A 27,006-nucleotide genomic window follows, 5' to 3' on the forward strand; every position below is an offset into this window, starting at 1 on the left:
ACAGAAATAATGAAATACTATTTGTTTTCAATATTTTAATAATAAAATATTAAAGTATGTTCATTGAGACCCGCACTATGTTGCAAACTTGTTTGATATTTTCTTTATTTGGGGAAGTAGTACTTTTAGTCCCATAAGTAGGATCGTGACCCATGTCACTTTTAGTCCCATTCATTACAGGATTAGCACTTTTAGTGCCATAACTTACAAAAATTAACATTTTTGGTCCTCATGCACTTTTTTTGTGCCTAGTACGCTGTCGTTAAGTATTTTTTGTTGGAGGAAAAATTGGCTCTTTTTTCAATAGTATAGCATATGAGTGCTTCATTTGGCCCACTTGATTCACTTGTAGAAATATGAATATTTCTACTTGGTTCCAACTTATAAAAATGTGGGAAGGATATGATTCAATTTTTATGAGAGAAGAGATAACTCGCTATCTAATTTCTTTCAAGCTTTATTTTTTTCCTCAAGTGTAGCTATATTTTACCCCAAAAATGATCCCAGACCAATTTTCTTTCCAGTCAAAATACTTAAGGATCACATGCTGTACACCATTAAATTATAGACAAAAAATTAGATGAGGACCAAAAATACTAATTTTTGTAAGTTACCTAACAAAAATACTAATCCCATAATAAATGAGATTAAAAATAAAACTAACATAAATTATAAAACCAAAAATATTATTTCCCCTTTTTATTACATGAGTTTCAGTTCACTACTAGAAATTTGAAATGGCCGCCTATGATGTACCTTAATATTCATATTTGGTAAATGCAACCAATTTTAAATAATTGTACAACATTATTGGTGTGGTGTTCACATTCAATGCTTATAAATTTGATTTATTTTTACATCTGTACAGTTGACTAATAATAGTCCTCCTCAGTGATAGTGCCACCTATACAACTATCATAGCTCTATACTTTATGTTTTGAAAAATTCTTATTCGAATTAAATTTAATTATATTAAATCAATCGTACAATAAGTATATCACACTTATAATGTGATTGATCACTTTTCCTAAACTATACACCAATTACACTTTAAAATTTTAATGTATTGTGCTTGTAATATAATTTATTCAACTTTAATCGAGTCGAATTCGAACTAAAATTTTTCTTATTTTCTATTTTTTAAACAACAAACGGTCCATAATTTAGGTAGTAGCTGACTTCAGTACTTATAGATAGTGTTTTCAAGTAGTGTCTCACTTGCCCCTTTTGAGGTGTAAAATCGACAAAATATAAAATTGATTGGTAATAAAGTAAAGAAGAAAAGGGTAATAAAGTAAATTAGAGATAATGACTCTGTCCCGTCAACTTTATGCCTTTTCTCTTTATTTATTTGCGTGTGCATCAAAATTATCCGCAAGATTGACGTCTTACAATAAAGAAATTGTGTGTTCGAATTATATGATTGTGTATGTCTGATGTTATAGTAGTTTTTTTTTTTATTTATTCATCTCATTTTAATATATCTATTGATTTGAATTCTCAATATATTGAATTAATTTTTTAAATTTGAATAATAAATAAGGTAATGAATAGTATATTATTTAAAAAATAATAATAAAAGAAAAATTGATCGTGCGCGTAAAGAGAAGCAAAGTAGACAACAACGTGTGGTGTATTCTGCAAATGGAACCCACCAAGAAACTCTCCTCTTTCCTTACTTGTCTTTATTTCATTTTATTGTTATCTACAATACATTGAGTAATAAATTAATTTAATTAATATATTAGTGGAATTAAAGATAATAAAATAAATTTATATAAAGTGAGATAATATATATATATACTAAATTCACACGTTTTTATAGAAATTTTGGGATATTAATCGATGTGATGAATTCTATTTAGAAGAGAATTTATTACACACTTCAAAGAGATTAAGATATAAATGCAATAAATTATTTTAGTGTAAATTATAATATACGTTTTTTTAGATTTATCATAATAATAATTATATTCTCGTTGTTTGAAAAATTATAATAATACCCTCTAAAATTACAAATATCTTAAAAAGTACCATCTTGTGACAGTTTATTTTAGGGGGATATTGGATTTTAATGCAATTTTTCCCCTTATGATATTATAAATAAGTAGATTACTTCTATAAAAAAAAATAGCAAATTCCATCCTGTGTAATTAAAATGAAGCAATTTTCTCCCTGTTTAGGAAGATAAATTGCTTTATTTTAAAAAATAAAAGGGTAAATTGCATTATTTTAAATTTGCTCATTTACAATATCACAGGGGGTTGTTTGCAGTATTTTCCGGAGATATTTGTTAAAATATTTATAATTTTTTCAATCATGAGGGGGTATTTATAATTATGACAATTTTCAGGTGAGCCGGTTGTAATTTATGTATCATTTTATAACAAATATAAAATGGACTACTGGAAAGTAGTACGCATTTGAATTATCTTATTTCTTAACCCTAAGTCAACTTCAAATTTTCAATTACACACAGGATAATATATAACATTTGAAAAAGAAAAATAAAATAATACATAAATAAAGAAACAAATTAATTGGCCACAAAATATGACTTTTTCCCTTAGACTGAGCAAGCATTTCTGACTGGACTCTTCTCTGTGTATAGTATGGCTACAATTTTCTACGAAATTAGTCAAATCGTAATTCATCAACTTTTTCACTCTTGAGGAGCTAATAAAAAAAGAAAATATATATTAAAACGTGAGTAAATAATAATTAATATTAAAATAAGAATCAAACAAGATCGCAAAGCTAAAACAACTCAAGTTTGAATCGCGACCGTCAAGTTCGCCACGCGGTGCTCTTTAGATTATTGGGTCTTTCTCCTTTTCTTGTTGTTTTCTGCTGGGGGATTTCTTCCGAGAGCTCGAGCTACCCAATTTCACGACGTAGATATATTATATTTGTTATATATATAATTAATTTAAGTTTGATCAGTTACTATCTAAATTAAAATTTTTCTGTTATATACAGTGTTAGGAAATGGGGTTTTACTACTTTTCAGTTTAAAAATATCTAGTCCGGATCAAATTCTACAACCTTCCTAGTCAGATGGAATGATCTTTTAGGCCGTTTGAGATCACTATTCCTTCCAGACAAATGCAAGGACCCTGAAAAAAGAAAAGCAAATCGTTAGGCTTGTCGGGGTAGGCCCCAACTAACACCCCCCGATGCTTAAATCAGTGTTTGGTATCAAGGTCGCCAATAAATAGGTCGCTAGCAAACAAGCGAGCTCAATAATTTATGTCTAAAATAGAGTATTGAACGTAATTTATATCTTCCCATAAACGCACTGACCATGGAGTATTTATAGCGTAAGAGGGGGTTGAGTTGTTCAATAGTTGTCCCCCACATGTACCAGGTCATCGGGGCGGGTCGCGGGTCCCGACCGCGATGGCGACCCTACCCCATTAAAAAGACATGGATCCTCTAGGTAAACTTACAATTTTAAACTCCTTCAAGAGTAAAATAATTTTTTTCAAATAAAATTAGAGTTATACCCATCAATATCGACTAATAATCTATTCTTTCAATAAATTCTTTACAAAAGCTCACTAAGTGCATAGGATTCATGTGTTTTGAAGGTTGTCTTGACCCGACCCTATGGCACAGGTGAACTGGGCCCTTGATCAAGGACACGTGGCTCCGTCATAGAATGTTCTATGTACATCGTATATTAGGTCTCCACTAACTTAAACGTTGGAATTATTTCGACGACCAACTGACCATCAAACGACTATCTATATATTTCTAGCAAGTATTTGGATAGTGACTACCTTTATTCGATGAAGTCAAAATTTTAAGTGCTAATTAGTTGATTTCTTAATATTAGCAAATAACAAAATCAATAATAATCAAACTCTATTTTTATTTTTAATTGATTTATTGCTGACGTATTGCAAATTAAATAATTTTTTTTTTTACCAAACTACCATTATTCATTTTCAAGTCAGAAAAAGATATGTTTGACTTGCAATAATAAGTCCACAGGGGATAAGAGTGGATTTTTATTCAATTCCCCCCCCCCCCCCTAATAATATCAAATTTGATAAATTCTAAGTAATGGAGGAATCTCTTTTCTTAGACAAACAAAAATGTAATGAATATTTAGATGTAATTTTTCAAATTACATATAATTACACGAAATCTTAGAAAAACACGGCGCAATTATCCCTTAATTATATAATTGTTGTCCACTATGGGCCATTTTCCCAATTAGCCAAATCATGTAAACATCAAAGATCAAGTTTATCTCCTATTAAAGAAAAAACAAGTTGTTTATTTCAAGACAAGGGGTGGCTGAATTTGAAACATACCAAAAACACAGAGAGCTTTCATCCCGGCCTCCCCATTCTCTTCCAACTCACACCAAGACAAGAACATGCAGGAACTGAGAGAGGCGCTAGACGAGAATGTTTTGTTGTTTTTTGATTTATAAAGTGGATGTTACATAGGGGGAATGTTCCACTCTCTTTTTCCTATTTAAAAAAATATTCCATCATCATAGTACCATATACATTGTTCAATCAAACAATCATAACCTCCTTGGAAATTATATATGTCAAATTTTTTATTTAAATCAGGTTCGATCGAATTAAATCAATCACAAAGTAAGTGTGATCACTTGCCTGTTGTGTGATTGGTCGCTTTTACTAAACTGCACATCAATTACACGACAAATGTATGGCACTTGTCATATAATTAATTTAGATATGATCAAATTCAATTTGAATTAAAATTCCCCCGATATATATGGATGCTGCTACTTCTCCTTTATCTTGCCCTACCCTCCAACTAGCTACATTCCAACACCATAACAGCTAAGGAAAATTAAAAAAGTTTTCAAAGACAGGTATGATTGTGAAGATGAAGAAGAAGAAAAAGATCGACAGTGATTGATTATTAGATATTTTCTCGAAATTTCATTTTCTCAAAAGTATTATTTATTTGTAAGTTTCAAAAAAATAATTTATCAAATATTTTTTTTCGTATCACATCAACTATGATCATTATATTCTTATCAAGTTAATTACGTTTACCCCCTTTAGAAAGTACTAATAGGCAAAAAAACCCCACTAACAAACAAAAACGCAACAAGACTTCCGAACTCTTAAAGAGAAGTTTACTATCTCTGCATTATGGGACTGGCTTACCTTCTTTTAAGAGGCTTAAGGGGTCAGGTTGTCGTTCTTTTTAGAGTTAATTGCAATTTTAGTCCTCTAGCATATAATTTTTTTGTCAAATTACTCATAACTTTTTATAATAACCAATTTCAGTACCCTGACTTAACGGTAATGTGCAAAAAGCATCCCACTGTTAATATTTTTAATGAAACAATCCTCGCTTTTCCAAGATTTATATATCATAATATCTTCCTAAATTAGGAAAAATCGAGTTTGATTGGACTGAATCAATTATATGACAAATACAATATATTTGTGTTGTGATTGGTTTATAATTTGAGAAAGTAATCAATCACATAATAAATATATGGTATTTGCTTGATAATTTGATAAAAGATTGTAGTAAATTAGTTGTTGAAAGGCAAAGAGAATTATTGAACATAAAAAGTAAGAAAAGTTGCATAGTGTGGAGGCACAAAAGTTGAATTAAAAGAGGGGCCTGTTAAGGACAATGCGACAGAGAGCATCAATCCAACTTATGATTCCTCCAAACACACCCTTCCATGTGCTACTTTCAAGTTTTAACTCCCTCTCTTGGACTCTTCTTCTTTCCCCCCCTCCGCCCTTTGTCCACAAACACTAACACCGTACTTTGCAAGATTGGCCTCTCTCCCTCTTCCTCTTGTTTTTTCTGCATTTTTTGCCGATTCTCTAATCAACCTCACATGCATCTCTCTCTCTCTCTCTCTCTACATATATATATAGAGAGAGAAAGAGATAGATCTATATATACAGCCATGCAGCTTATTCAGTTCATTCCAGCCCATCAATTTCTTGATCATCATTAATCCTGCAGCTATATATATATATATATATATGTATGTATGAAATGGTGAGAGAAGGTCATGATCATGGCGGTGGCGTTACGCTTTCCTCCATTGCTCTGCTGCAAGAGAGGTTCCGGCAACTGCAGAAAATGAGAGAGTTGAGACAGGAGAAACAACTGCTGAGGAGACTGATCTCTGAATCGGAAACATCATCATACAGTACTCCGACCTCCAAACCCTCGTTTCCGGCTGGCTCCTACGGGGAGACGTTTCTTTCTCGGCATCAGCCACAATATTGCCAGCTTTCTCTGTCGCTATGGCCGGACTCTGAAAACAAGAACGCGGGTTCGCCGGCGGCCCGGAAATCGTTGTTCGGTAGTGATCATGCTTGTACTTCACCAGATGTCAAACTTCAGTGTTGTGATTCTGAGATTGATACGTCTCTCCGGCTCTGATCATGCACGACGGCATCAGCATCAGCATCAGCATGCGTGCGTCTGTTTAATTTCTTTCTATGTTGATGAGCTTCGTCTCTCGTATGTATGTATGTATGCACGGAGTATTGATTGTTAGCATAATGAATAATTTCTCCCTCCTACTTACCATTTTTCTCGTGTGATTCAATCTAAACAAATAGGATGACTATTATATTTTTCTTCGTAATCATGAGATGACTCGTGGCTTCTTGTCATGTATCGTTCGGCTTTTAGCTTGTTAAGGTTTAAGCAACCAGAAATAACATTTTTTGTCCCCAAATTTAACATCTTTATTTTTATTTTTAATTACATTGATTACGAAATTATTATTTTTGATTCCATATAAAAAAAGAGTCATTTTTAGTTACAAGACAGCTTTCTGGTAGATAGTAAATGCACAATGGTCAAAATTGCTATTTTTTAAAATTTATGAGGACCAAAAATAAAAATTTCATAATTAATGAGACTAAAAGTGTAAAAGCCCTAAAGACCACATGCCAATTTTGTTAAAATATCTGATGAGAAAACGTCATGGGACTATTTTACTTTTTAAATGTTAAAAGACCAAAAGTGATAAAGAAAAAATTTATACGCATAATATGTATATATTGATTAAATAAAATAAAAATTACAATATAATTTAAAATAACAAATTTAATCTAATTTGATCCGGGCGTATGCCGGATGATCTGGAGAAGCCTGACATATATTAGTAAAGCACCAACAACTTTATGGTGTGTTTCTTGAGAGTGTATTTGGTGATGGATTTGAATTTGAGGGAAGAATTTGAAAAAATAATTTTAAATAACTCTATTTGAAAAGAAATTGAAATTCATCTATATTTATTCATACACACTTTAAAATTAGAACAAAAGCATTTGATATCTTTTAAATATATTCAAAATATTTGATATTAAGGATTTGAAATTCATTATTTTAATTCAAATGCAACATAATATATTTTCAAAATCAACCCTTTTAAAAAGAAAATGTCAAATTATTATTTCTCTATTCTCCTCCCTGGCTCACATTTTCCCCCTTCTTTATTTCAGGCTTATCTTTCATTTACTTAAATCTTTTCTAATTAGCCAAAAAAATTTCACTTATCATATCCTTAATAAATATATTAGATGGTTAAGAAAACTTCACTTCACAATTAAACAAATATTTATAAATTTTTTTCTTGAAAATATAATTACACGTATCGAGTATGCTAGCTATGCTATTGTTATTAAGGATTAAAGGGAAGAAAAAATGTATTTTCTCACATACGTACGTCCTATTATTAGAAAATAGAAAACTATCTTATGATAAAAATTGTATTTCAAAATATATTAATGTATATGATTCGAGATCCCATACACGATCTCCCTGAAGGTAATAGCCCGCGACCCGAAATAAGTATTTCAGATGCTTTGTGATTTCTGAGAAGAGAAATACACGTTAGGCTAGTCAGAAAGGTCCCGAACGACAACCCTTCGATGCTTAAGTCAGTTCTTGTTCGAGATAGCGAGTAACGATTTCAAGTAGTGAATAAGATCATGAACAATAAAAATATCTTATTATAAATGAGGTGGCATGAAGGTATTTATAGGACCATATGTCCATAAATGCTGGTCCACGTGGCATCAACGTAAAGTCCAAATTATCAAACATCCTGCAATCAAGATCTTGGGTTCTTGGACTGGGCTACTGAGTGGGTCGCCTGGCCGGGTCAGGAAGAGCGACTCGGCCTGGAGCCAGGGACGGGGAACCTATGGCCTCGAATGTTTTTTTAGTCTGCTAAAAGGGGTGTTTAGGTATTTTTCTTAAGGGACAATTACACTCTCCTCCTCTCAGGTTTGGTGTAATTACACATAAACCTCCTGTGATTTGAAAAATTACATTTAGCACCCTTGAAGTATGCCTTCTTCTAAAAAATAAGTCAATTTGTTAGTCAAAATTAACTGAATTTGCTAATATTAACAAAAAAATAATAAAAATTGATATTTACTCAATTGACTTATTACTGACTTAGTGAAGGGTCAAACAGTTCTTTTCGAACTAAATTAGCCTTATAACGATGGAGATTTGCCTCCTAGCATTATCGCGTGAAGACGTATGAGGATAATTTTATTATAAAAAGACTTGTTTGACCCATTATAAGTTAGTAATAAGTATAATTGGGATACATATAGAATTTTTTCAATTTTTTTTGTTAATATCAGCAAATTTGATGCATTTCAACTAACGGAGGAACTTATTTGTTAAACAGAAATAAACCTTAAGGATACTAAATGTAATTTTTTAAATTATAGGAGGTCTATATATCATTATATCAAAATCCAAAGGAGTGTAATTATCCCTTTCCTTAATGGGTGTGGTACACCCCTATCAATATACATAAATAAGATCTAGCTAACCGTTTCAATCGATATATTAAGTAAATCTAAGAATAATAAAATATAATTATTTGTAGTATAAACATATGAAAAAGTAAAATTAAACGTAATAAATATGAACATGAAATAATTTATATGGAGATATATTCTTAATATATTGTAGTTTTTGTATATATAGTAATGTTACAAATCAACTTTTCTTGTAACCATAAAGTTATTTTACATTTCACAAATTACTCAATGTTACATCTTTATAGCATCTTTGCTTAATAAAAATAATTATTTAATTTTAATTGATATGGGATAAATTATAAAATATATCTCTAAAATTTACCTTAATTATAAATATATTTTTATTATTTAAAATTACGTATACTGAAATTATCAATTATCTAACAAATACACTGAGATGTCATGATGTATTTTTTATTAAATAATTAATATTTAAAAATATTTATAATTTTTTAAATAATAAAAAGTATTTATAATTTAAGAAGATTTGGGTGTAATTTACACTTTGTTTTTTAAAGATTTATATTCGGGGAGGAGGGGGCAAAAGTCAACACCCGGGAAAGAGTAACGTTGACGGAAGTGGGGCCGCCATGACTACCGCCAACTTTCCAATCAGGTGGTTGTATTCAGCTACCACTTTCATGTTTTCGCTCACTGTTCAACGGGTCAAAGAGGTAATCCTTACGACTTCCAGACATGTCCCCCCAAATGCTCTCGGGCTAGGGTTCCAAAAAGTTCAATTCAGTTGCGAGATTTGAGGTCGTTTTCGTCGGATAACCCATTGTGCAGGTAAAAGGATGCATCTTTTTGAAGTTATTCTTAGTAATTTTGTTGTTTGTTGGTGTGAAGTTTCAATTCACTGGCCCAAGATTCTTGTTTCTGATGCGATTGCATGTTTGCTTTGATTTTGAGTTTGTTGACTGGTTTCGCGATCTTGGGAATTCTGTCTTCTTTTAGATTTGTGTAATTAAATTTGCGGACTTCCTTCGCTTCTTTTTCCTGATTTATTGTGAAAGCATATACTTTGAAATTCTGGAATAGAATAATCCAGCTTTGAGTGGTAATTACTAGTGCTTAATTAAACTTGGTAATAATAGATGGTTGATGTTTATAATCCTGTTAATGTTTTTGCTATGTGAATGATGATCTCCCTCTCTTTGGTGGTTCAGTTGTAATAGGCCTTTGACTTTGACTTTTTAAATTCCCGTCCAAACGCCGGGGATGGGTGGTTGGTTGGCGGAGGTTATCTTTCTTCAAATTCTATTATGATGCTAAATTTGTAATTGATTTTTCACAAGCCTGCATTACATGCATGATTTTTTCTTATTTCTAGTGATTTAGTGCAAGCACTTGTTCATACTCTTCTCCGATCTTTTGGTAGTGCAAGTTGTAATATTGGAAAACACTTCGAGACCCTAGGGAATTTAAGTCCTGGGACAATAACAACCCTTCATGCATGTGCATCCCACACATATAAAAGCGGGTAAAAGTTGAGAGTTGAAGTCCCAGGACTCACTAAGAATAACAGCTATGATCTTGTTACTTTTTCACTTGTTGCGCTGTTTTCTTCATTTTTTCTATTTAAATGCATGCTTTCCAGTTTCAGTAGACTATTGTAACTTCTTGAATGCAACTGTTTGCTCAAGCAGAAATTTTCAGATTTCTGTTTCAGATAGAATGACCAAGGGCAATTATATCTTCACCTAGAGCAGATAGGTTAACAATTACATTTTTTTGTTCCCCCCAGATCACTGAGGGCATTATTGGATGGGAACGTCCTCTGGATCTCATTTCAATAATCAATCCTCGATGCTGCCTCCTCGTCAACAAACATGGCCTGGATGTGGGGGACTGCAAACCTCCATCTCGTTAGTGTCACCAGATGCCTCTGGATCTCCAAATCTTCAGGAGCGCAGCTCAAATTCCGATCAGGTGCGTGAATCCCCATCAGAAAGTGCCAGTTCACGAGAAACCTGGCCCACCGCAGATGCTTCTTTAGGCAAGCAAAAAGAAAGAGAGAATGGTTTTGCTGAGCATTCTGTTGTTTGGCACATTTCAAGTTCAGATAAGATGTCTCTTCGAGATGTGGCCAGAGAACGAGTGGAGATTATAGCAGAAAGAATGCAAAATCTCCCAGACGATTATCTAGACAAGTTTAAAAATGAACTTCGATCTTTTCTCGAAGGGTTAGGTGATTCTCAGCAAAGAGAAGAATTCCTATTTCTACAGAAGCTGGTACAAAGTCGGGGTGACTTGACAGAGAAAACACTGGTTATGGCACATAGGGTTCAGCTAGAAATTCTAGTTTCTATAAAAACTGGAATTCAGGCATTTTTGCATCCAAGTGTCAGCCTCTCTCAAGCTTCGCTCATTGACATTTTCTTGTACAAGAGGTGCAGGAATATAGCATGTGGAAGTGCATTGCCAGCGGACGACTGTACATGTGAGTTGTGCTCGAAGAGAAATGGTTTCTGCAACCTCTGCATGTGTTTGATCTGCAACAAGTTTGATTTTGAGGTTAACACGTGCCGCTGGATTGGGTGTGATTTTTGTTCTCACTGGACTCACACGGATTGTGCTATACGAAATGGGCAGATTGGCATGGCCCCTTGTGTTAAAAATGGGTCGAGCTCCACGGAGATGCTATTTAGGTGTCGAGCCTGCAGTAGGACTTCTGAGTTAGTAGGGTGGGTAAAAGATGTCTTCCAGCACTGTGTGCGAAGCTGGGATAGAAATTCTTTGACTAGAGAACTTGATTTTGTTAGTAGAATTTTCCGTGGAAGTGAGGATCCAAGAGGCCGGAAATTATTCTGGAAGTGTGAGGAGCTTATTGAAAAATTGAAAAGTGGCCTTGCGGAACCTACGGCTTGTAAAGCAATATTAATGTTCTTTCAAGGTAAGCTTGGTGCCACATTTTTTCCTTTAGGTGTTTTGTGTCTTTTGTTGAGTAATGTGGCCTAAATGCTCTCAAGCTATATATGAAGTATCTTGGGAGATGCATTCTTGCATAATTTTTGTGGAACTTTGTCTTTGTTTTGAAGCTTATGTTGCCATATTGCTGAACTCCCTTCCAGGACCTCGATTGGGAAATTTGTTTATGCCTGTTAGTTTTGTGGTATTAACTAAGTTTATTCATTTTCAACTTTCCAAAATTCTTGGAGCACTTCTTTGTGCTCTGATAATTTCAAAGAAATTGAGGATTTCTGTTTACCTTTTAGAGATACTTGCCATAATTTTCTGCTTGAAATTCCATTTGTGCCCTTCTCTCATTCTGTGATGGTTGAAATGACTTCTTGTTTCAGAGCTTGAAGTAGACCCCTTAAAGAATCAAGAGAGTGAGGAAGCTGGCAGGACGATATCCCCACAGGAGGCATTTAATAGTATAGCTGATGTAGTTCAGGAAGCTGTGAGAAAGATGGAAATGGTCACAGAGGAGAAGATGAGGATGGTGAAAAAAGCCCGTGTGGCTGTGGAGGCTTGTGAGCAAGAGCTCAAGGATAAAGCTAGGGAAGTTGCTGCACTAAAGATGGAAAGGCAGAGAAAGAAGATACAAATTGATGAGCTTGAAAGTATTGTAAGACTTAAACAGGCCGAGGCCAACATGTTTGAGCTGAGGGCCAATGAAGCTCGACGAGAAGCTGAGAGGCTGCAAAGAATTGCACTTGCCAAGACCAAGAAGTCAGAAGAGGACTATGCTAGTCGGTATCTCAAGCAAAGATTGGATGAAGCAGAAGCTGAGAAGCAGTTTTTGTTTGAAAAAATTAAGCTTCAGGAAAGTTTGAGGCCAACACAAAGCAGTGCAGGAACAAGTGACCCTTCTGACATGATGTACATCAAAATCCAGGACTTGCTCAAGAACATGTATACCGCACCATCAAACACAGCAGCTCAATCCAGCGACCTTCATTCTCTGGATGCTATTCCTTGAGTCTGTCAGTCTGTGTATTAGTTCTCGAAATATCTGACTTGGCATGAGACTTTCACTTCACGGATTGAATCATTGCTGTTAACGCTCTTGTACTAATTCCTTGTAGCATAGGAAAAATAGATAATTCCATCCTTGGTATGTTTGTAAAGCCACTTGGTCTGTTTATAGTCCTTGTTTCCCGTTTTGCAGCAAGCTTTAGCAATTAGTATACTCGTGCGTCGTCATGTAAAATTTCTACAAGTTTTCTTGATTTATGAACTGTCTGTGATATGTAAAATTTCTACAAGTTTTCTTGATTTATGAACTGTCTGTGATACTTCGTCGGACCGCTTTCGTTAATAAAGTTGATACTACATATTGTGTGTTTGCAATTACCCTCCGACAAGATAAGAATTTTTTGTGCTGTGAAAATCCAGGTGTAATGGGATCTTGTCAATATGAAAGTGTGCTTCATGATTCAGAGCTGATTATCTGGACAACATTTGGAGGAGGAAATTACGTTGTGTTTGCCGAGCTGTGGTTGAAATTACTGATCATTGAAGCAGCGTATTTTGCTTTTGCTATTTGTAGGCAGTGTTACAACCAGGGTCAACCATGATAATCAACTTGTTCACATCATTGTGTATCTTTCTTCTTAGTTCATAATTTTGTTAAATATAATACTATCCATTACAGAGGTCAATTAAGTCTTACAGCTAAGCAATAATACTGTGTTTTTGTCTGGTATCTGCAAGACATTGTTGTCAAGAAAAGTGAACAATCCCATTAAACACCATGGCTTTATGGTTCTTTATTCCCATTATATGGCTCACGACATCTGTATTCAGCATGCAGCAAGGACAAGCTTGGGATTTCAAAGTAGATCACATCTCAAGTCATCGTCCTAAGATCTGGAACATCTACTAAGATTTACATCTGCAGTTCGATTTTTAAAGCTTTTCATATTAACTTCACTCGATATACAAATAGTGTTTGCAGTCTGCTTATGGCCCAAACAATACCAAGTTCCAGGTCCTGCAAAAGCTTCAAGAACAGATCAATGTCAATAGTTTTGGCGAAGATTCTACTTGCCTTGATCTTCCTTCTGTCAATATCCAAGGGTTCTGGTAACATTCTTATTGCATCATAAAATTTATGGTTGCTTAATCACCTATGTTCTTGTCTGAAAACTTATCTAGATTTATGTGTATTTAACATCATTCATTACTTTCTAATAAAGCTTAGATCCATTCCAGGATTCAGAATACAGATCCCTTTCCAGAGTGTCGAAAAACTATACTGTCTTTCCCAATAATTCTCTTGTGATGTTTCCTGATGTTAGATGGACAGTTTGAGGATTACTGTATAGCAGATGAGCAAGCTTCAGAATATGACCTTCTGGGTGCTATGAACTGGGCGTGCAGCAACGGTGCAAACTGCACCGCAATCCAAGAAAGCCAGCCATGCTACCTCCCCAACACGCCAAAGGACCATGCCTCTTATGCGTTCAATAGCTACTATCAGAATATGAAACACCAAGGAGGTGGATGCTACTTCACTGCCACTGCAGTTTTAACCGGTGCTGATCCAAGTAAGAAAACCTCAGGAAATACTCTCAATTCATGTTCGCAAAATAGCAAGATAATTTAGTGTATAAACATTTCAAAGCTAGATCTGGTAATTGGAAACCGGTAAAAGAGAAATTAAAAGGTGAATCTTGAGAGAAGACAAATATGCGTATTGGAACCTTGGCCTAAACAGCTTGTGTAATGCACGTTTCAATGACTACAACTTACTGCATTTCTAGTCAATCAGAAGTGAAGTTATTGTGGTGAAAAATCTGAAAATGTGCTATTTTCCCGATTGCAGGCCATGACTCATGCAAATTTGAATATATTCCTTGAGGGGTTATCTCTTAAAAGAGGCCGCTTCATCTGTCAGATTTTATGGTAACAGGAGTCTGAAGTTTATGGATTTTGAATTTGAGTTGTACTTTCAGCTTAAGAGCTCTCCAATTTGTATTCCCCCCTGATGTAAGAAAAGAAAAATTTTCTGATGAATTGCTAGTATGTACCTTGAATGGAGCATTTGATATGCAGCCTGTAAGGTAAAAACTAAAGTGCAAAAATGATGATAAATAAAGAAAAACAACATATTAAATCTCTTTTGTATACAAATTGACTACTGCTGGTGAATGGATAAAAGAAAGAAGAAGATGATAAGAGATAAAGATAAGAAAACTTTACCATATCACCTTGTAAAAAGTGGTGACCATCTTCTTACAGGACCATGAATGCCGAGTCTGATAATTTCAGTCAGAAGTGAATGAAATTTTGTCCGACATGATTAACAGCCCAAAGCAGCTTTCTGTTAAGACAGGAGGACCATTTTTGTAAGATAATAACTCCCATGAATTGATGCTGATTGCTGATCCTCTTAAGTCTCAGTTCCTCGGATTTATGTAACTGCTGAAAGCAACACCAAATGTTACATCGAAACTTACGTCCTAAGTTATTGGATTTTCGGGAAAAACATCGTATCCTTGTCGTTGTCTCTTAACTTGACGGGCACCCTAAATCTTTGTTTTCGTATTTCTTTGATGTTGTAATAAGATTAAGCCGATTGTTTGAAATGATTACAGCTTTCTTGGAGATTCTCAACTAAAAGTGCATCATTCTTGAAATGTGAATTTGAAATCTTGATAAATCTACCAATCTCTGTCTCTTTTTACCACACGGAAGAAGGAATGGGTTGTCATAAGCTCCACCACTACTTAAATGACAAGTGAAGGGCCATTCTCAAAGACTAGTCCTCTTATCCCTCTTTCACTCTTTCTTGGGACAAGAAACCATTGCCCTTTCCCAGAAAACTAGTCCTAAATCTTAGGCCTTTCTTCTTAAATGCTGTCCAAGATGTCTGACAGCCTCTCATTCAATGTTAGATTAGGATACATTGAATGCCCCATGAATGCGAGAAAATAAGGGGTTTCCGATGACAGATGGGGTGCAGTGATTCTCTTCGGTCTTGGATGGATCGACTGTGTTCCAAAACGTTCAAGAAATGTCGCGAGACAGATGTAAATGATCACAACATTAATGGCCGCCCTTGTCTTAAATAATTAAATTTCTCTCTTCATTTGATGTGATAAGCCCTCTAGCTGAGAACCTTGGCAGTCTTATGGCCCTTTCAGAAATGCTCCACCACTCAATATCTGGAATTTAAAATTTTGATGAAGAAAAGAATGGCAAGACATTAAATTTATGGAATACAAAATGGGAAGGAAATTCTTTTGTCGGGGTCTATATAAGTGGCAGAATGTGGGTAGGTAAACATTGTGCTTAGGACTCACATTCTTGTGTTTTTTGTCTATCCTTAATACCGTTTCAACTGTTTTGAAACCTGGTACTAGGTTGTAAAGATGAGTTATCTTGGTGTGGGCGTGAGTCCGGGCAACGTTCCTGTCTACCATGGAAGCAATTTGAAGGCGGTTGATAGGAGAGTAAGAGTTGCAGAACTGGTTTTGAGGGGTTTCATCTCTGGTTTGGCTATTCTTTCTGCTCTTCTCATTGGAACTGACACTCAGGTTAAGGAAATTTTCTCTATTCAGAAAAAGGCAAAGTTCACAGACATGAAAGCTCTTGTGTAAGTTCTTATTTTTTCTCTTCAATGATTTTTGGACAAGTATCCATATAAGGATAAATTTTAGTCCATGCATGCAAGGTTTGGCTGAACAAATGATCAATCACGTCACAAGTATAATCATACTTGCAACGTGATAAAAGTTGGCCAAACCTGGACAAGAATTTTTTTCTTGTTTCATGAAATCCTGTGCAATCTGCTAATTTCGGACTGCTTTTGTTTGAAAATTTGCAGATTCTTGGTAATAGCCAATGGATTAGCTGCAGCCTACTCACTGGTTCAACTTTTGAGGTGTATTCTAAGTATGATCAGAGGAAGTGTGCTGTTCAACAAGCCCTTGGCTTGGGCCATCTTCTCAGGTGATCAGGTACGCCACATTCTCCTAATCTTAACAGCTCTTTTCTCCTGTGTTTGTACCTGTGACAACATGTTCAGCCAAAACTTGACAAACAACAACAATCTTCTAACGTAGCGCCTACATCGGCACACTCATTTCAGGTAATGGCCTACTTGATGTTGGCTGCAGTGGCAGCTGCTGCACAGTCGGCAGCGTTAGCCAAGTTGGGGCAGCCGGAGCTGCAATGGATGAAGATTTGCGACATGTATGCAAAATTCTGCAACCAAGTTGGTGAAGGCATAGCCAGTGCACTGTTTGTGAGCCTTTCATTTGTCGTCGTCTCAGCTATTTCAGCCTTCAGTCTCTTCCGTTTGTATGGAGAGAACAAGCGAAAGAACAGTGGAAGATGGTAATAAGAACTAGGTCTGATATATGATGTAATCACATCTTCTTGGCTTGTGTCTTGAGGTGTGTTACTGGTCCGTTGCATGTGAAAGATGGTACAATAAAGGATTGTTAAGTATCATTAGTTTTGTGAAGTTTGATGAATGTGTTGGTGAACGATGGAAGATGTGCAAGAAAATCAACAGCATTGAATATTTGATCATATGAGAATAAAGAGAACAACGGATTACATTTTTTTTTTTTTTTTAAGTATATGATTCATTACATTATTTAATATATTTAAATTCAAATCAATGATTCGTATAAACAAACAAAAAACTATAATGGATCTCTTAATTTGATGTTTATGAAAAATTAGAACATATTTTGTGATTAACGTAGGCGTAGCAAGAAATATTCAGCAAAACAACAAAAATAACTGGACATGATTCGACACAGACAATTATTTAATTATAGATGTAATTACACTCTCCTCCTCTGAGGTTTTGCGTAGTAAGTCAATTCGTTACTCAAAACTAATTGAATTTGCTGATATAAATAAAAAAACTAAATGAAGATCGATGTTTACTCTTAATTTACTTATTATTAACTTATTGCAAATTAAATAATTTTTTTCATACTAAACTACCCGTACAACGTTGAAAAAATACATCGTCACATGTATTAATGCATGAAAGATATATGAGGATAATTTAGTCACATAAAAAATTATTTGATCTGCAACAAGTCGGTAATTAATCAATTATGGGGTAAAAATAGATATTTATTTTATTAATATCAACAAATTCGATTAACTTTGACTAACGAAGAAACTTATTTGTTAAACAAAAACAAACATCACATATACTAAATGTAATTTCTCATCTCACAGGAATTTACCTATAATTACATTATATTTGATGAGAGGGCAGTGTAAATATCCTTTAATTATATGCTAAAACTTAGGTGTTTGTTATTAATATTTATATGGACAAAGAATCTAGTTGAATAAATCAATATGGAATCAACCAAAGTGAATATGGTTGTTTGTGCAATGAGGTATCAATCAAGAATCTGTCTTTTACCAATAGTCCAGAATGTTACTATTTTTGGTGTTTTTCAGACTGAGACAGGGCTCTCCATAATTTGTAAAAATGTCAAAATTTCTCTAATCATAATATATTTTATGATAAATTACATCAATAATCCTTAAAAACATCTTACTATATCATATTTTTTGAAAAATTATAAATATACCTCATGAAAATATGTCGGTGTAATTTATCTTAAAGTTTACTTGCAACTTCACGATACTTGAAATTTATAAGAACAGAGAATGTTTGTATAATTAGATTTAATTTTAGAAAATAATATTGTATAATGTTCAATATAATATATATATAAAACCTTATACTTTGACTGGCAGTTGAGTGAAAATTAGAGGAAATCATTCAACTTCCAGTCAACTAAAAATTCCACATATTTGGTAACTGGGATTTAGCCCAATTTTTGGGTAGATAAAAATATAATTTTTTTCATCTTTATTTCTTTTATTCATATAAATACAAAACAAAATACCGAGCTATTTTTTAAATTAATTTGTGAATTTATTTCAATTTCATATTTCATAAATATAAATTAAAAAAATTTAATTGTGCGTCTCATAAAGTTAAACGTATCGTGATTATAAAAGTATATTTTCCATTCGAAAAAAGAAAAAAAAATTCAAATACACTTCATTATTTTCAAGAAAAATTCATCAAATGGTTATATATTTTTTATCTTAGCTAATATTGTGTTACACATCACAGTAAATATTATTATTACACTTTTTTCTTATATTTAATCATATCCAAAAAAAGAAACTTTATTTCAATTAAATTTATTTTTTATTTTTTAATATTAAAATAGAATAAAAACTTACAAGCAATCACAGCTTAAACGTTTTATTAGATTTTCTATTAAAAATAGAAAGTTAGTATGGAAATTCAAAAACACCCGCAATAAGCTCTTCTGTGTTTTTTTATAATTATAATTAATGTCTTGTTGTTTAAAAAATTATAAATATATCTGAGGTTAACAATTGTATAATAAATGCACCAACATAATAGTTAATTTTAACAATATTTATAATTTTCAAATAACGAGAAAATATTTTTTTTATAAGAAATATAAAAGAAATTTTACATAATTACCCTTTATATAATATATATATACAGTAAAACCTCTATAAATTAATATTCTATAAATTAATAAACTTTCTAAAATAATAAAATCTTTCGGTCCCGACTTGGGCCTTTGTAAAAAATCATCAAATTCGATAAGATAATAAGATAATAATTTTTCAGAAAATTTCTTTATAAATACTAGGTCCCATTAAAACTCTAAATTAATAATTCATATATATTACAATTATAAATATTATGGTAATTTGCTAAAATATGAAGTCTGTAATGCTTTACGCAATTGATCATTCATGGATGATTTTGCGATGCCTTTTAGATGAGAAGACATGGTTAAGTGTTATGAATTATTTTATTTTTATATTGAGATTTATATAGTATATGTTCCATTCATCATGCATGAATATATTTAATTGACTATAACAGTTATTTAAGTGCAACGAATTAATGTATATATGTATATTTAAGTAATTTCAATGAATTGATACATGCATCTATGTATATAATAATTAATTGTATACAATGAATTGATATTATACATAAATATATTTAATTAGTTACAAAGAATTGATTGATGCATGAATATAATCAATGAAACATATATGAATTCATTTATTTTCAATGCATATGTATTAAATTTGCTGAATTTAAAAAGTCTCTCTTTTAATTAATAAAATATTAATTTATTGATAAATTAATATCTTTTTAAATTAATAAAATTTCATGATCCCAAGATTATTAATTTATAGAGGTTTTACTATATATATATATTTAGTTAGGTTGGGATTTGAGAGGTGGGATTGGGAGTTCGAGTGTACTGTAGTGGTCCCGCAACTTAGAAAAACATTTCCCCTTCTTCACCGCCTCACATCGACTTCCAATAGCTTTTAGGGATTCTAAACCCTAATTTTTCCACACCCCTCTCTCCCTTTCTCTCCCTCTTCGTTACTTCCCTAAAACAGAAAATTAATAAATATTGAATCTTCACATCATAATTTCATAGACAATAGTTTGTATACCAAATAACTATATATAATATATATAACCTGTACTTGCAGTAATCGCGGAAAAAATAATGTCGGAAAAATTCTCGGCGACGCTAAGAATTGGGGACTTGAATGATTACATAGCACCCTCACAGGGTTGTGTTATCAAATCCGAGGTAAGGATTTGTTTTGCTTTTGATCTAGGGTTTTTGAACAATTGGACTAATTGGAAGTTCAAGTAATGTTCTTTTTGCTTCATTCAGTTTGTCGGTTGACTTTAAGCCGACTTGTGATTGATTTTTTTTTTTTTTTTGGTCTTTTTAATGATTAACCCGTAATTGAGTGAAATTTTTGTACTTCATGGGTTTTAGAATTTCTTGGTATTCTCTGTTCTAAAATCAGCAACTGATTTTTATTTTTTGCATTGGCGACTTCTTGTTTAGTTGGTATATTTACTCTTGTTTTCAAGGAAAATAAAATGGTTTGGCATGATGATTGGGAAATTGTACCCTGGAAGTGTATAATTGATTGTGTAAGTGTGTTTTGTACTTTTCCCTCTTTTTTGTATTCTTGATGTTGTTATCTTTATGATGCATCCGGACAGAATGGAGGGAAAGCAAAGACTGCTCCTAAAGCATTGCAAACTGAGCCCGTGAAGATCTCGCTGAAAGACTGCTTAGCTTGCAGGTAATGTATTTTTCTTTCCTTTTTGCTGATTATAAACTGTGCTGATGCATAATCTTTTGTGAGTGTGCATGAGAGGCATACTTTTTTCCAGCAACCTAGATTCACAGTATGAGTATTTAATAATCTCGATTTGAAATGTTTCTCACAAGATAAAAGGAAGAAATAAAAGATAAACTAATTTTTGCGATGCTCATGCAGTGGGTGCATAACATCTGCAGAGACAGTTATGCTTGAGAAGCAGAGTTTGGGCGAGTTTCTTTCAAACCTTAACAAAGGAAAAGCCGTTATTGTCTCCCTTTCTCCCCAGTCTAGAGCTTCTCTCTCCGTTCATTTTGGGCTTTCTCCCATTCAGGCAAGTAAGAGGAGTTTCTGCATGGAAATAATTATGGCTTGCATGCAATTTATATTATGTTCTCAGCGCTGGATAGATGGATACCCTCAACTTTGGCTGTTTTTTCTGATGTTACCGGATTCTTGATGGGTTTCAGGTCTTTCGGAAACTCACGACATTATTTAAGTCTATGGGAGTGAAAGCAATATTTGATACAAGCAGCAGTCGGGATTTAACACTTGTTGAGTCTTGTAATGAATTCATTGCACGTTATAGACAAAGCAATTCAACTGATGATGAGAAGTTGAAATCCTCCCTTCCTATGATTTCATCTGCATGTCCAGGTGTGTGCCCTTTGTGATGCTGTGTAGTGCATCCATGATTCTACCTCTGCCAGAGGTCAAAACACTTCACTGTCACCAATAATGTTTCCAAATTTTTATTGGTAACAGTGATGAGGCTGGAGGAGATTTGGTTAACTGAAGGTTTATCTTGGCATTTTCTTGGCTTCCGTCTTACTCTTCATGATATGCAATTGCAGGTTGGATTTGCTATGCAGAAAAAACTCTTGGATCCTATATTCTCCCATATATTTCTTCGGTGAAAAGTCCCCAACAAACAATTGGAGCTGCCATTAAGAACCACCTCTGCCAAAAATTGTATCTGAGGTGATTGTAATTTGCATAAGCTTCTTAGATGTTTCCGTGTCAATGATTACTAACTTTGTCTTGAGATAAGACACATCGGCAGCTGACACACTTAAAAGTTGGGAAGATATGATATATTTCCTAAGTAGTTAGGAACTTGCATTGTCCATCCTTTAGGATGGGAGAGCTACTAATCAGTCATTTTGTAAAATGATTTACTTGTTTGTAGCATTAGCTAATTAGGAGCCACTGAAATGACTTGTGGTTCTAAGCATATGTCGTAAGGCTAATAGATGATTTAGTTTCTAATATTTTGAATTTATTCGGCAGGCCAGAGGATATATATCATGTTACTGTGATGCCATGTTATGACAAAAAGCTTGAGGCTGCTCGGGATGACTTTGTCTTCCAAGTGGATTCTGACAGTGAAAGAATTACAGAGGTAGACTCAGTATTGACTACTGGAGAGGTTTTGGATCTAATCCAGGTAAGCTGTTACTGATGAAAAACTTAGTGAGAAGTATTTTCTCTTATTTCTTTTTCTTTTTCCCCCTTCAAGTTCCTTTATTTTCTTTTTCCTATAATTTCTTTGTAATCTATCTCTGTTGCAGTCTAGATCAGTTGATTTTCCTGCCTTGGAGGAGTCTCCAGTGGATAAACTGTAAGAATCTCGTAGTAGTTCAGAGTTATTTTGAACTTGGATCCTTTGGATTCTGGACCTGTAGAATAATTTTTATTCTTCAACAGATTGTCAAATGTAGATGAAGAAGGCAATCTCTATGGTGTCCGTGGGAGTTCAGGAGGATATGCTGACACTATATTCCGACATGCAGCAAAAGTGCTTTTTGACAAGGAAATCGATGGTCCTCTTGAGTTTAAGACTATAAGGAATGCTGATTTCCAAGAAGTTACTCTTGAAGTAAGTTTCATCTGCCATTAACACTCTTTTGGGTTGTGCTTTAATTTTGGGAATGCTCTTGTTTTAATTGATATTCCGCAGCTGCTAAATGAGGTTTGATATTCTAGTTTGAATTGATATTTCCCAGCTGCTAAATGAGGTTTTATATTCTATGTGTGTGGGGTATCCATTGCAATACTCTCGCTAGCCCATGCAGCAAGAAGCACAAATTATTGCTCTGTGTCTAACATTCCATTTTCACATAAGTGGGGTCATCTTTTTCATATTATGTCGGGTCCTAAGAAAACAATTTTCACCTGTAATGCAGGTGCAGGGTAAAGTTGTGTTGAGATTTGCACAATGTTATGGATTCAGGAACCTACGTAACATAGTTATGAAAATAAAAAGTGGAAAGTGTGAATATCAGTTTTTGGAGATAATGGCCTGCCCTTCAGGTAGTATCCTTTTCCTTGTTACTTTTTTGTAAATTTAGGATCATTTATTGCTGAGGATATTGTTACAGACCATACTTTACTTTTGGCATGTTTGCACATGTAACAGGGTGCTTGAATGGCGGAGGCCAGATCAAGCCCAGGCCTGGACAATCTGCAAAAGATTTGATTCAATTGTTAGAAACAGCTTATTCAGAAAATGTAAGTCTAATGACAGCGCAGGTCTTCTAAAGTATGGGTGTTGTTAAGATATTGTTCAAATTTGCTACTCCATACAATTTTCAAGATATATGAGAAATCTGCGATGACAGGAAGCACAATCTTCTGTTGTGTTCTCTATGAATTGTTATAGTTTTTTGCCTACTCCATGTACTGAAATTACTCGATCCTATGATTTCCCAAGTTACCTAATTTTTCAGGTGTTGGTTGCGGATCCTTTTGAAAATCCTCGGATCAAAAGGCTATACAATGAGTGGCTTGGGGAACCTGGTTCAGAGAAGGCAAAGAGACATCTGCACACAGAATACCATCCTGTCGTGAAAAGCATTTCCTCCCAGTTGCAGAACTGGTAAGGGATGTATAGTTCTTTTGGCATAATAGCTTCAGTGAGTTGCATGCAATAAGATTAGTCAGGCACCAGAGTTGTTCGCCCACTTGTACCACAATGGTGTACATATCATAGTTTTTCTCTCGTTTGGGGTAGCCTGGCTTTGGTTCTATACCTACAGGAATCCAGTTTTGGTAGAGAGTCTTTGTATAGGCAGTTGTTCAATTTTGTTCATGTATTCGTACCACTATACATATTATCAATCTTACTGTGTAAGATGATGAAAGAAAGACTTAGCAGCCGGAATCCAGATGGCATTAATATGGGACACTTCTGTAGCACCTTTTCTGAAATGGGTTCAGGTTCAAAGATTATAGCAATTTTTACCAATGCCATTGTGAATGACTATAGTACTTGTCAGCAAATTGCAGCATTGAAGTTTGGTTAACGACATCATCTGCAGAGCTGGGTTTCGTTTTTTCTTTTTTTCCATTTGGAAGAGAAAAATCTGCCTCAGCAGAACTTTTGTTTGTAGCATTATTACATTTTTCTCCAAAAAAAGAAAAAAGAAATGAAAAGGAATGTTCCATTGGTTTTTGGTATTATTGGACAAGAAGTTCAGCTCTACCTATCTTCACTTTAGTACTAAATTTGAACAATTTATGGAATGCAATTCTTGTGGCCGACGAACTTCTCGTAAAATAAGAGACTTGCCAACACTTTAATCTCAGGGTAGATGCAGACATTTCAAATGCAAGAAACTGAACGGACATCAAACTGCTCTTGCAAAAGCAGTAATTATGCAACTGCATAGTTCATATGCTTATATCATACAATAGTCGAGATACATTCCAAAATCCCCTTCTAATAGAGGCCCAAGACATCTTACGATATACAGCTACCAACCAAAATGTTCCAAGTAAATGCCTCAGAAGATCTCCCCAGATTTTAATGTCTATAACTAAGTGTATGATGCATTTTTCTCCCATACTGCACTTGTTTTCATCAGACCTGCGACCATTTCCTGCCGTGGAAGATTGGCGACAATCAGAGCTTTTCAAGAGCTTTGCTCCACAGCCGCCACAGGCATTAAACTCAGTATCATAAGATGATGGATTGTATGGAATGATTCCAGAGTGCTTCCATACAATCCATCAGGGGAATCATAACAGTCAAATTCCTAAACAATCAGACTCGGAGTTAGTATGTTCACGATCTCAGTGTAAGTAGTGAATGCAAGGGATTGTCATAGGATCAGGTAGATGACTACCTTGGATTTTGTCTTTGCGTAATAAGGGGTAAGGCAGGGATTCAGATCTTTCAGGGTCATCTGGGCTCTCAGGGATTCTGTTATCCCCTAGGCTGAATTCCTGATCAAACTGTTCAATAAAGGACAGTACTTAACTTGCAAATTTACTGCTGAAGTATGTTGGCTAATGTCACACCAAACCTATACTCAAAAACAATTTAGGAAGAGAACTGCATTCTTTTTGTTACCGGTGGATTAGCTCCATCCTCTTGATCATATGATGGTGTCCTTGGGGAGCTGAAATGACCGTCATCCTGCATATTTGTTGGCCTTCACCTGCGAACAAAAAGCATTGAGGTGGAGATTGATCCATATATAAATAGGGTATCCATGAATATACAGACAGTGAACAAAGTTTAGTTTAACAGCTCGTGGAGTTCGTGAACAGTTAATAAAGAATGTTTCCTGTTGTTCACATATGTCATCAGAAGGTACTGAACATTATCTGAGAAGTAACAATTACTAGTCCCATTTACTAACATTCGCATTTCCACATTTATGAGGCTGATAGAATGACATAAGATTTGTAAGATACAAGATGGTCCTCTATTTCCTAATAGACCCTCATGAAGATTGTCTACATTTTTCCTTTTCCAATGGGAAATCCATGCTTGGATATGATGCATTCATTTGAACTAGAGATCGAATGCTACCTCGGCAAGATCCTCAGCAAGACATCGTAATTGTCCTGTAAGAGAAGTGACCTGCCTCTGAGGACTAGGAATAAGTTGCTTTGCCTGTTTCAGTTCTGAACCTTGCTTCTCCACAAGCTCTTGAAGGCGTGAATTTATCACATCAGGGAAGAATACGGCACTTTTCAGACATTTTATTTCTTCCCTTTGCTTCAAGCACAAATCTTTCAGCTTTTCAACCTAAATATTGTACAATTATCAGTAAAACCCAAATTAATACTTCACCAGAAATCTTGACTAAACAAAATCCACCCAACAACACAAGAAATCCATTTACCTCTCTGTTCTTCTCCTCTACTAACAGCTTAAGTTCAGCAATCTGCTCCTCCTGTTCTTTGTTCATACTCAAAAGCTCCCTCTCACTCCTCAGCACCATAGCCAGAGTCCTCGTATTCCCTCTGACCTCAGTTAACGCCTTCTTCGTACTCTCCTCTCCTCTTTTTGCCCCTGCTTGAAGATCCCGTCGACCCCTTAAACAGCTTCTTGTGCAGCCCACTTAATCCGGTACCCTTTTTCACATTCTTCTTCAAATCCTTAGCCAGAAAGTCGGCCGCCAAAACGAATTTGGCCTCCTTGTTGAGATTCTTGGCCTTCTTGTTGTTATGGACCAATTTCTTGACCATGGAACTGAAATTAATGTTGGTGGAATCATTTTTCTTGGTGAGGGCCCGTGAAGAGGGTAATTTAGTGGACGAGGAAGGATCGGATTTCGTGGAGCTGTTCAGGCTGTTGGTGTAGCGAGTTGCAGGCTTGACTGAAGCCATTTCTCGTTCTTGAGATTTTATTCCGAGGACTTAAAATTATGAAATTCTGAAATTGGAAGATTTGCTGATTGTTTATTTGTTTGTACGAGAAAGAGAGATGTGTTGGATTTGAGCCCGAGAATTACTGCAACTACCGGAGGTGCTATCTCTGTTTGAATTCAAAATTTTTGTGTCAGGGCGGTCGAATGTCAACATTCAGGGGACTGTGAGGACGAAATGACCTGTGCGAAGGCGGGGTTTTGGTTTTGGAAGGGTCATCTGACTGCGGCGTTTCTTACTACTATAGGTGCGGATAGAATTGTCAATTAGACACTACTAACTACCATGACAGCTCATTACAGCAAGATTCTTGTCAAACTAAATCCAGACAACCAAAAATTTGTTTTTATTGAGAAATGTTATCTCTCATATAAACATG

General features: G+C 34.5%; 4 protein-coding genes and 1 pseudogene across 5 annotated transcripts; 4 read left to right on the plus strand and 1 right to left on the minus strand.

Annotated features, from left to right (window-relative positions):
• Positions 1-9,453: 9,453 nt before the first annotated feature.
• On the plus strand, positions 9,454-13,053 carry LOC105168037 (OBERON-like protein). The gene is made up of 3 exons (XM_011087950.3): positions 9,454-9,614; positions 10,573-11,721; positions 12,128-13,053. The coding sequence occupies exons 2-3, from the start codon at positions 10,593-10,595 to the stop codon at positions 12,751-12,753; spliced, it is 1,755 nt and encodes a 584-aa protein (XP_011086252.1). The 5' UTR covers positions 9,454-9,614; positions 10,573-10,592; the 3' UTR covers positions 12,754-13,053.
• Positions 13,054-13,536: 483 nt separating this feature from the next.
• On the plus strand, positions 13,537-14,819 carry LOC105168038 (glucan endo-1,3-beta-glucosidase 4). The gene is made up of 3 exons (XM_011087952.3): positions 13,537-13,859; positions 14,075-14,323; positions 14,602-14,819. Exons 1-3 carry the CDS (start codon positions 13,739-13,741, stop codon positions 14,634-14,636), a joined length of 405 nt encoding a protein of 134 aa, XP_011086254.1. The 5' UTR covers positions 13,537-13,738; the 3' UTR covers positions 14,637-14,819.
• A 1,230-nt stretch (positions 14,820-16,049) lies between these two features.
• LOC105168039 (CASP-like protein 2B1) lies at positions 16,050-17,348 on the plus strand. Its single transcript, XM_011087953.3, has 3 exons — positions 16,050-16,374; positions 16,606-16,738; positions 16,870-17,348. Exons 1-3 carry the CDS (start codon positions 16,151-16,153, stop codon positions 17,119-17,121), a joined length of 609 nt encoding a protein of 202 aa, XP_011086255.1. The 5' UTR covers positions 16,050-16,150; the 3' UTR covers positions 17,122-17,348.
• A 2,733-nt stretch (positions 17,349-20,081) lies between these two features.
• On the plus strand, positions 20,082-24,213 carry NAR1 (ferredoxin hydrogenase). Its single transcript, XM_011087954.3, has 11 exons — positions 20,082-20,437; positions 20,866-20,948; positions 21,147-21,300; positions 21,437-21,623; positions 21,821-21,947; positions 22,257-22,413; positions 22,538-22,587; positions 22,674-22,845; positions 23,153-23,279; positions 23,386-23,477; positions 23,696-24,213. Exons 1-11 carry the CDS (start codon positions 20,351-20,353, stop codon positions 23,846-23,848), a joined length of 1,389 nt encoding a protein of 462 aa, XP_011086256.1. The 5' UTR covers positions 20,082-20,350; the 3' UTR covers positions 23,849-24,213.
• A 425-nt stretch (positions 24,214-24,638) lies between these two features.
• On the minus strand, positions 24,639-26,881 carry LOC105168041 (uncharacterized; annotated as a pseudogene). The gene is made up of 5 exons (XR_016066749.1): positions 26,102-26,881; positions 25,786-26,004; positions 25,321-25,408; positions 25,094-25,202; positions 24,639-24,962 (listed from the first exon to the last, which is right to left on the minus strand). The product of XR_016066749.1 is annotated as an uncharacterized LOC105168041 (transcript).
• Positions 26,882-27,006: the final 125 nt, after the last annotated feature.

The sequence above is a fragment of the Sesamum indicum genome, linkage group LG8, assembly GCF_026168435.1.
Source record: "Sesamum indicum cultivar Baizhima isolate 11 linkage group LG8, ASM2616843v1, whole genome shotgun sequence".
Classification (NCBI taxonomy): Eukaryota; Viridiplantae; Streptophyta; class Magnoliopsida; order Lamiales; family Pedaliaceae; genus Sesamum; species Sesamum indicum.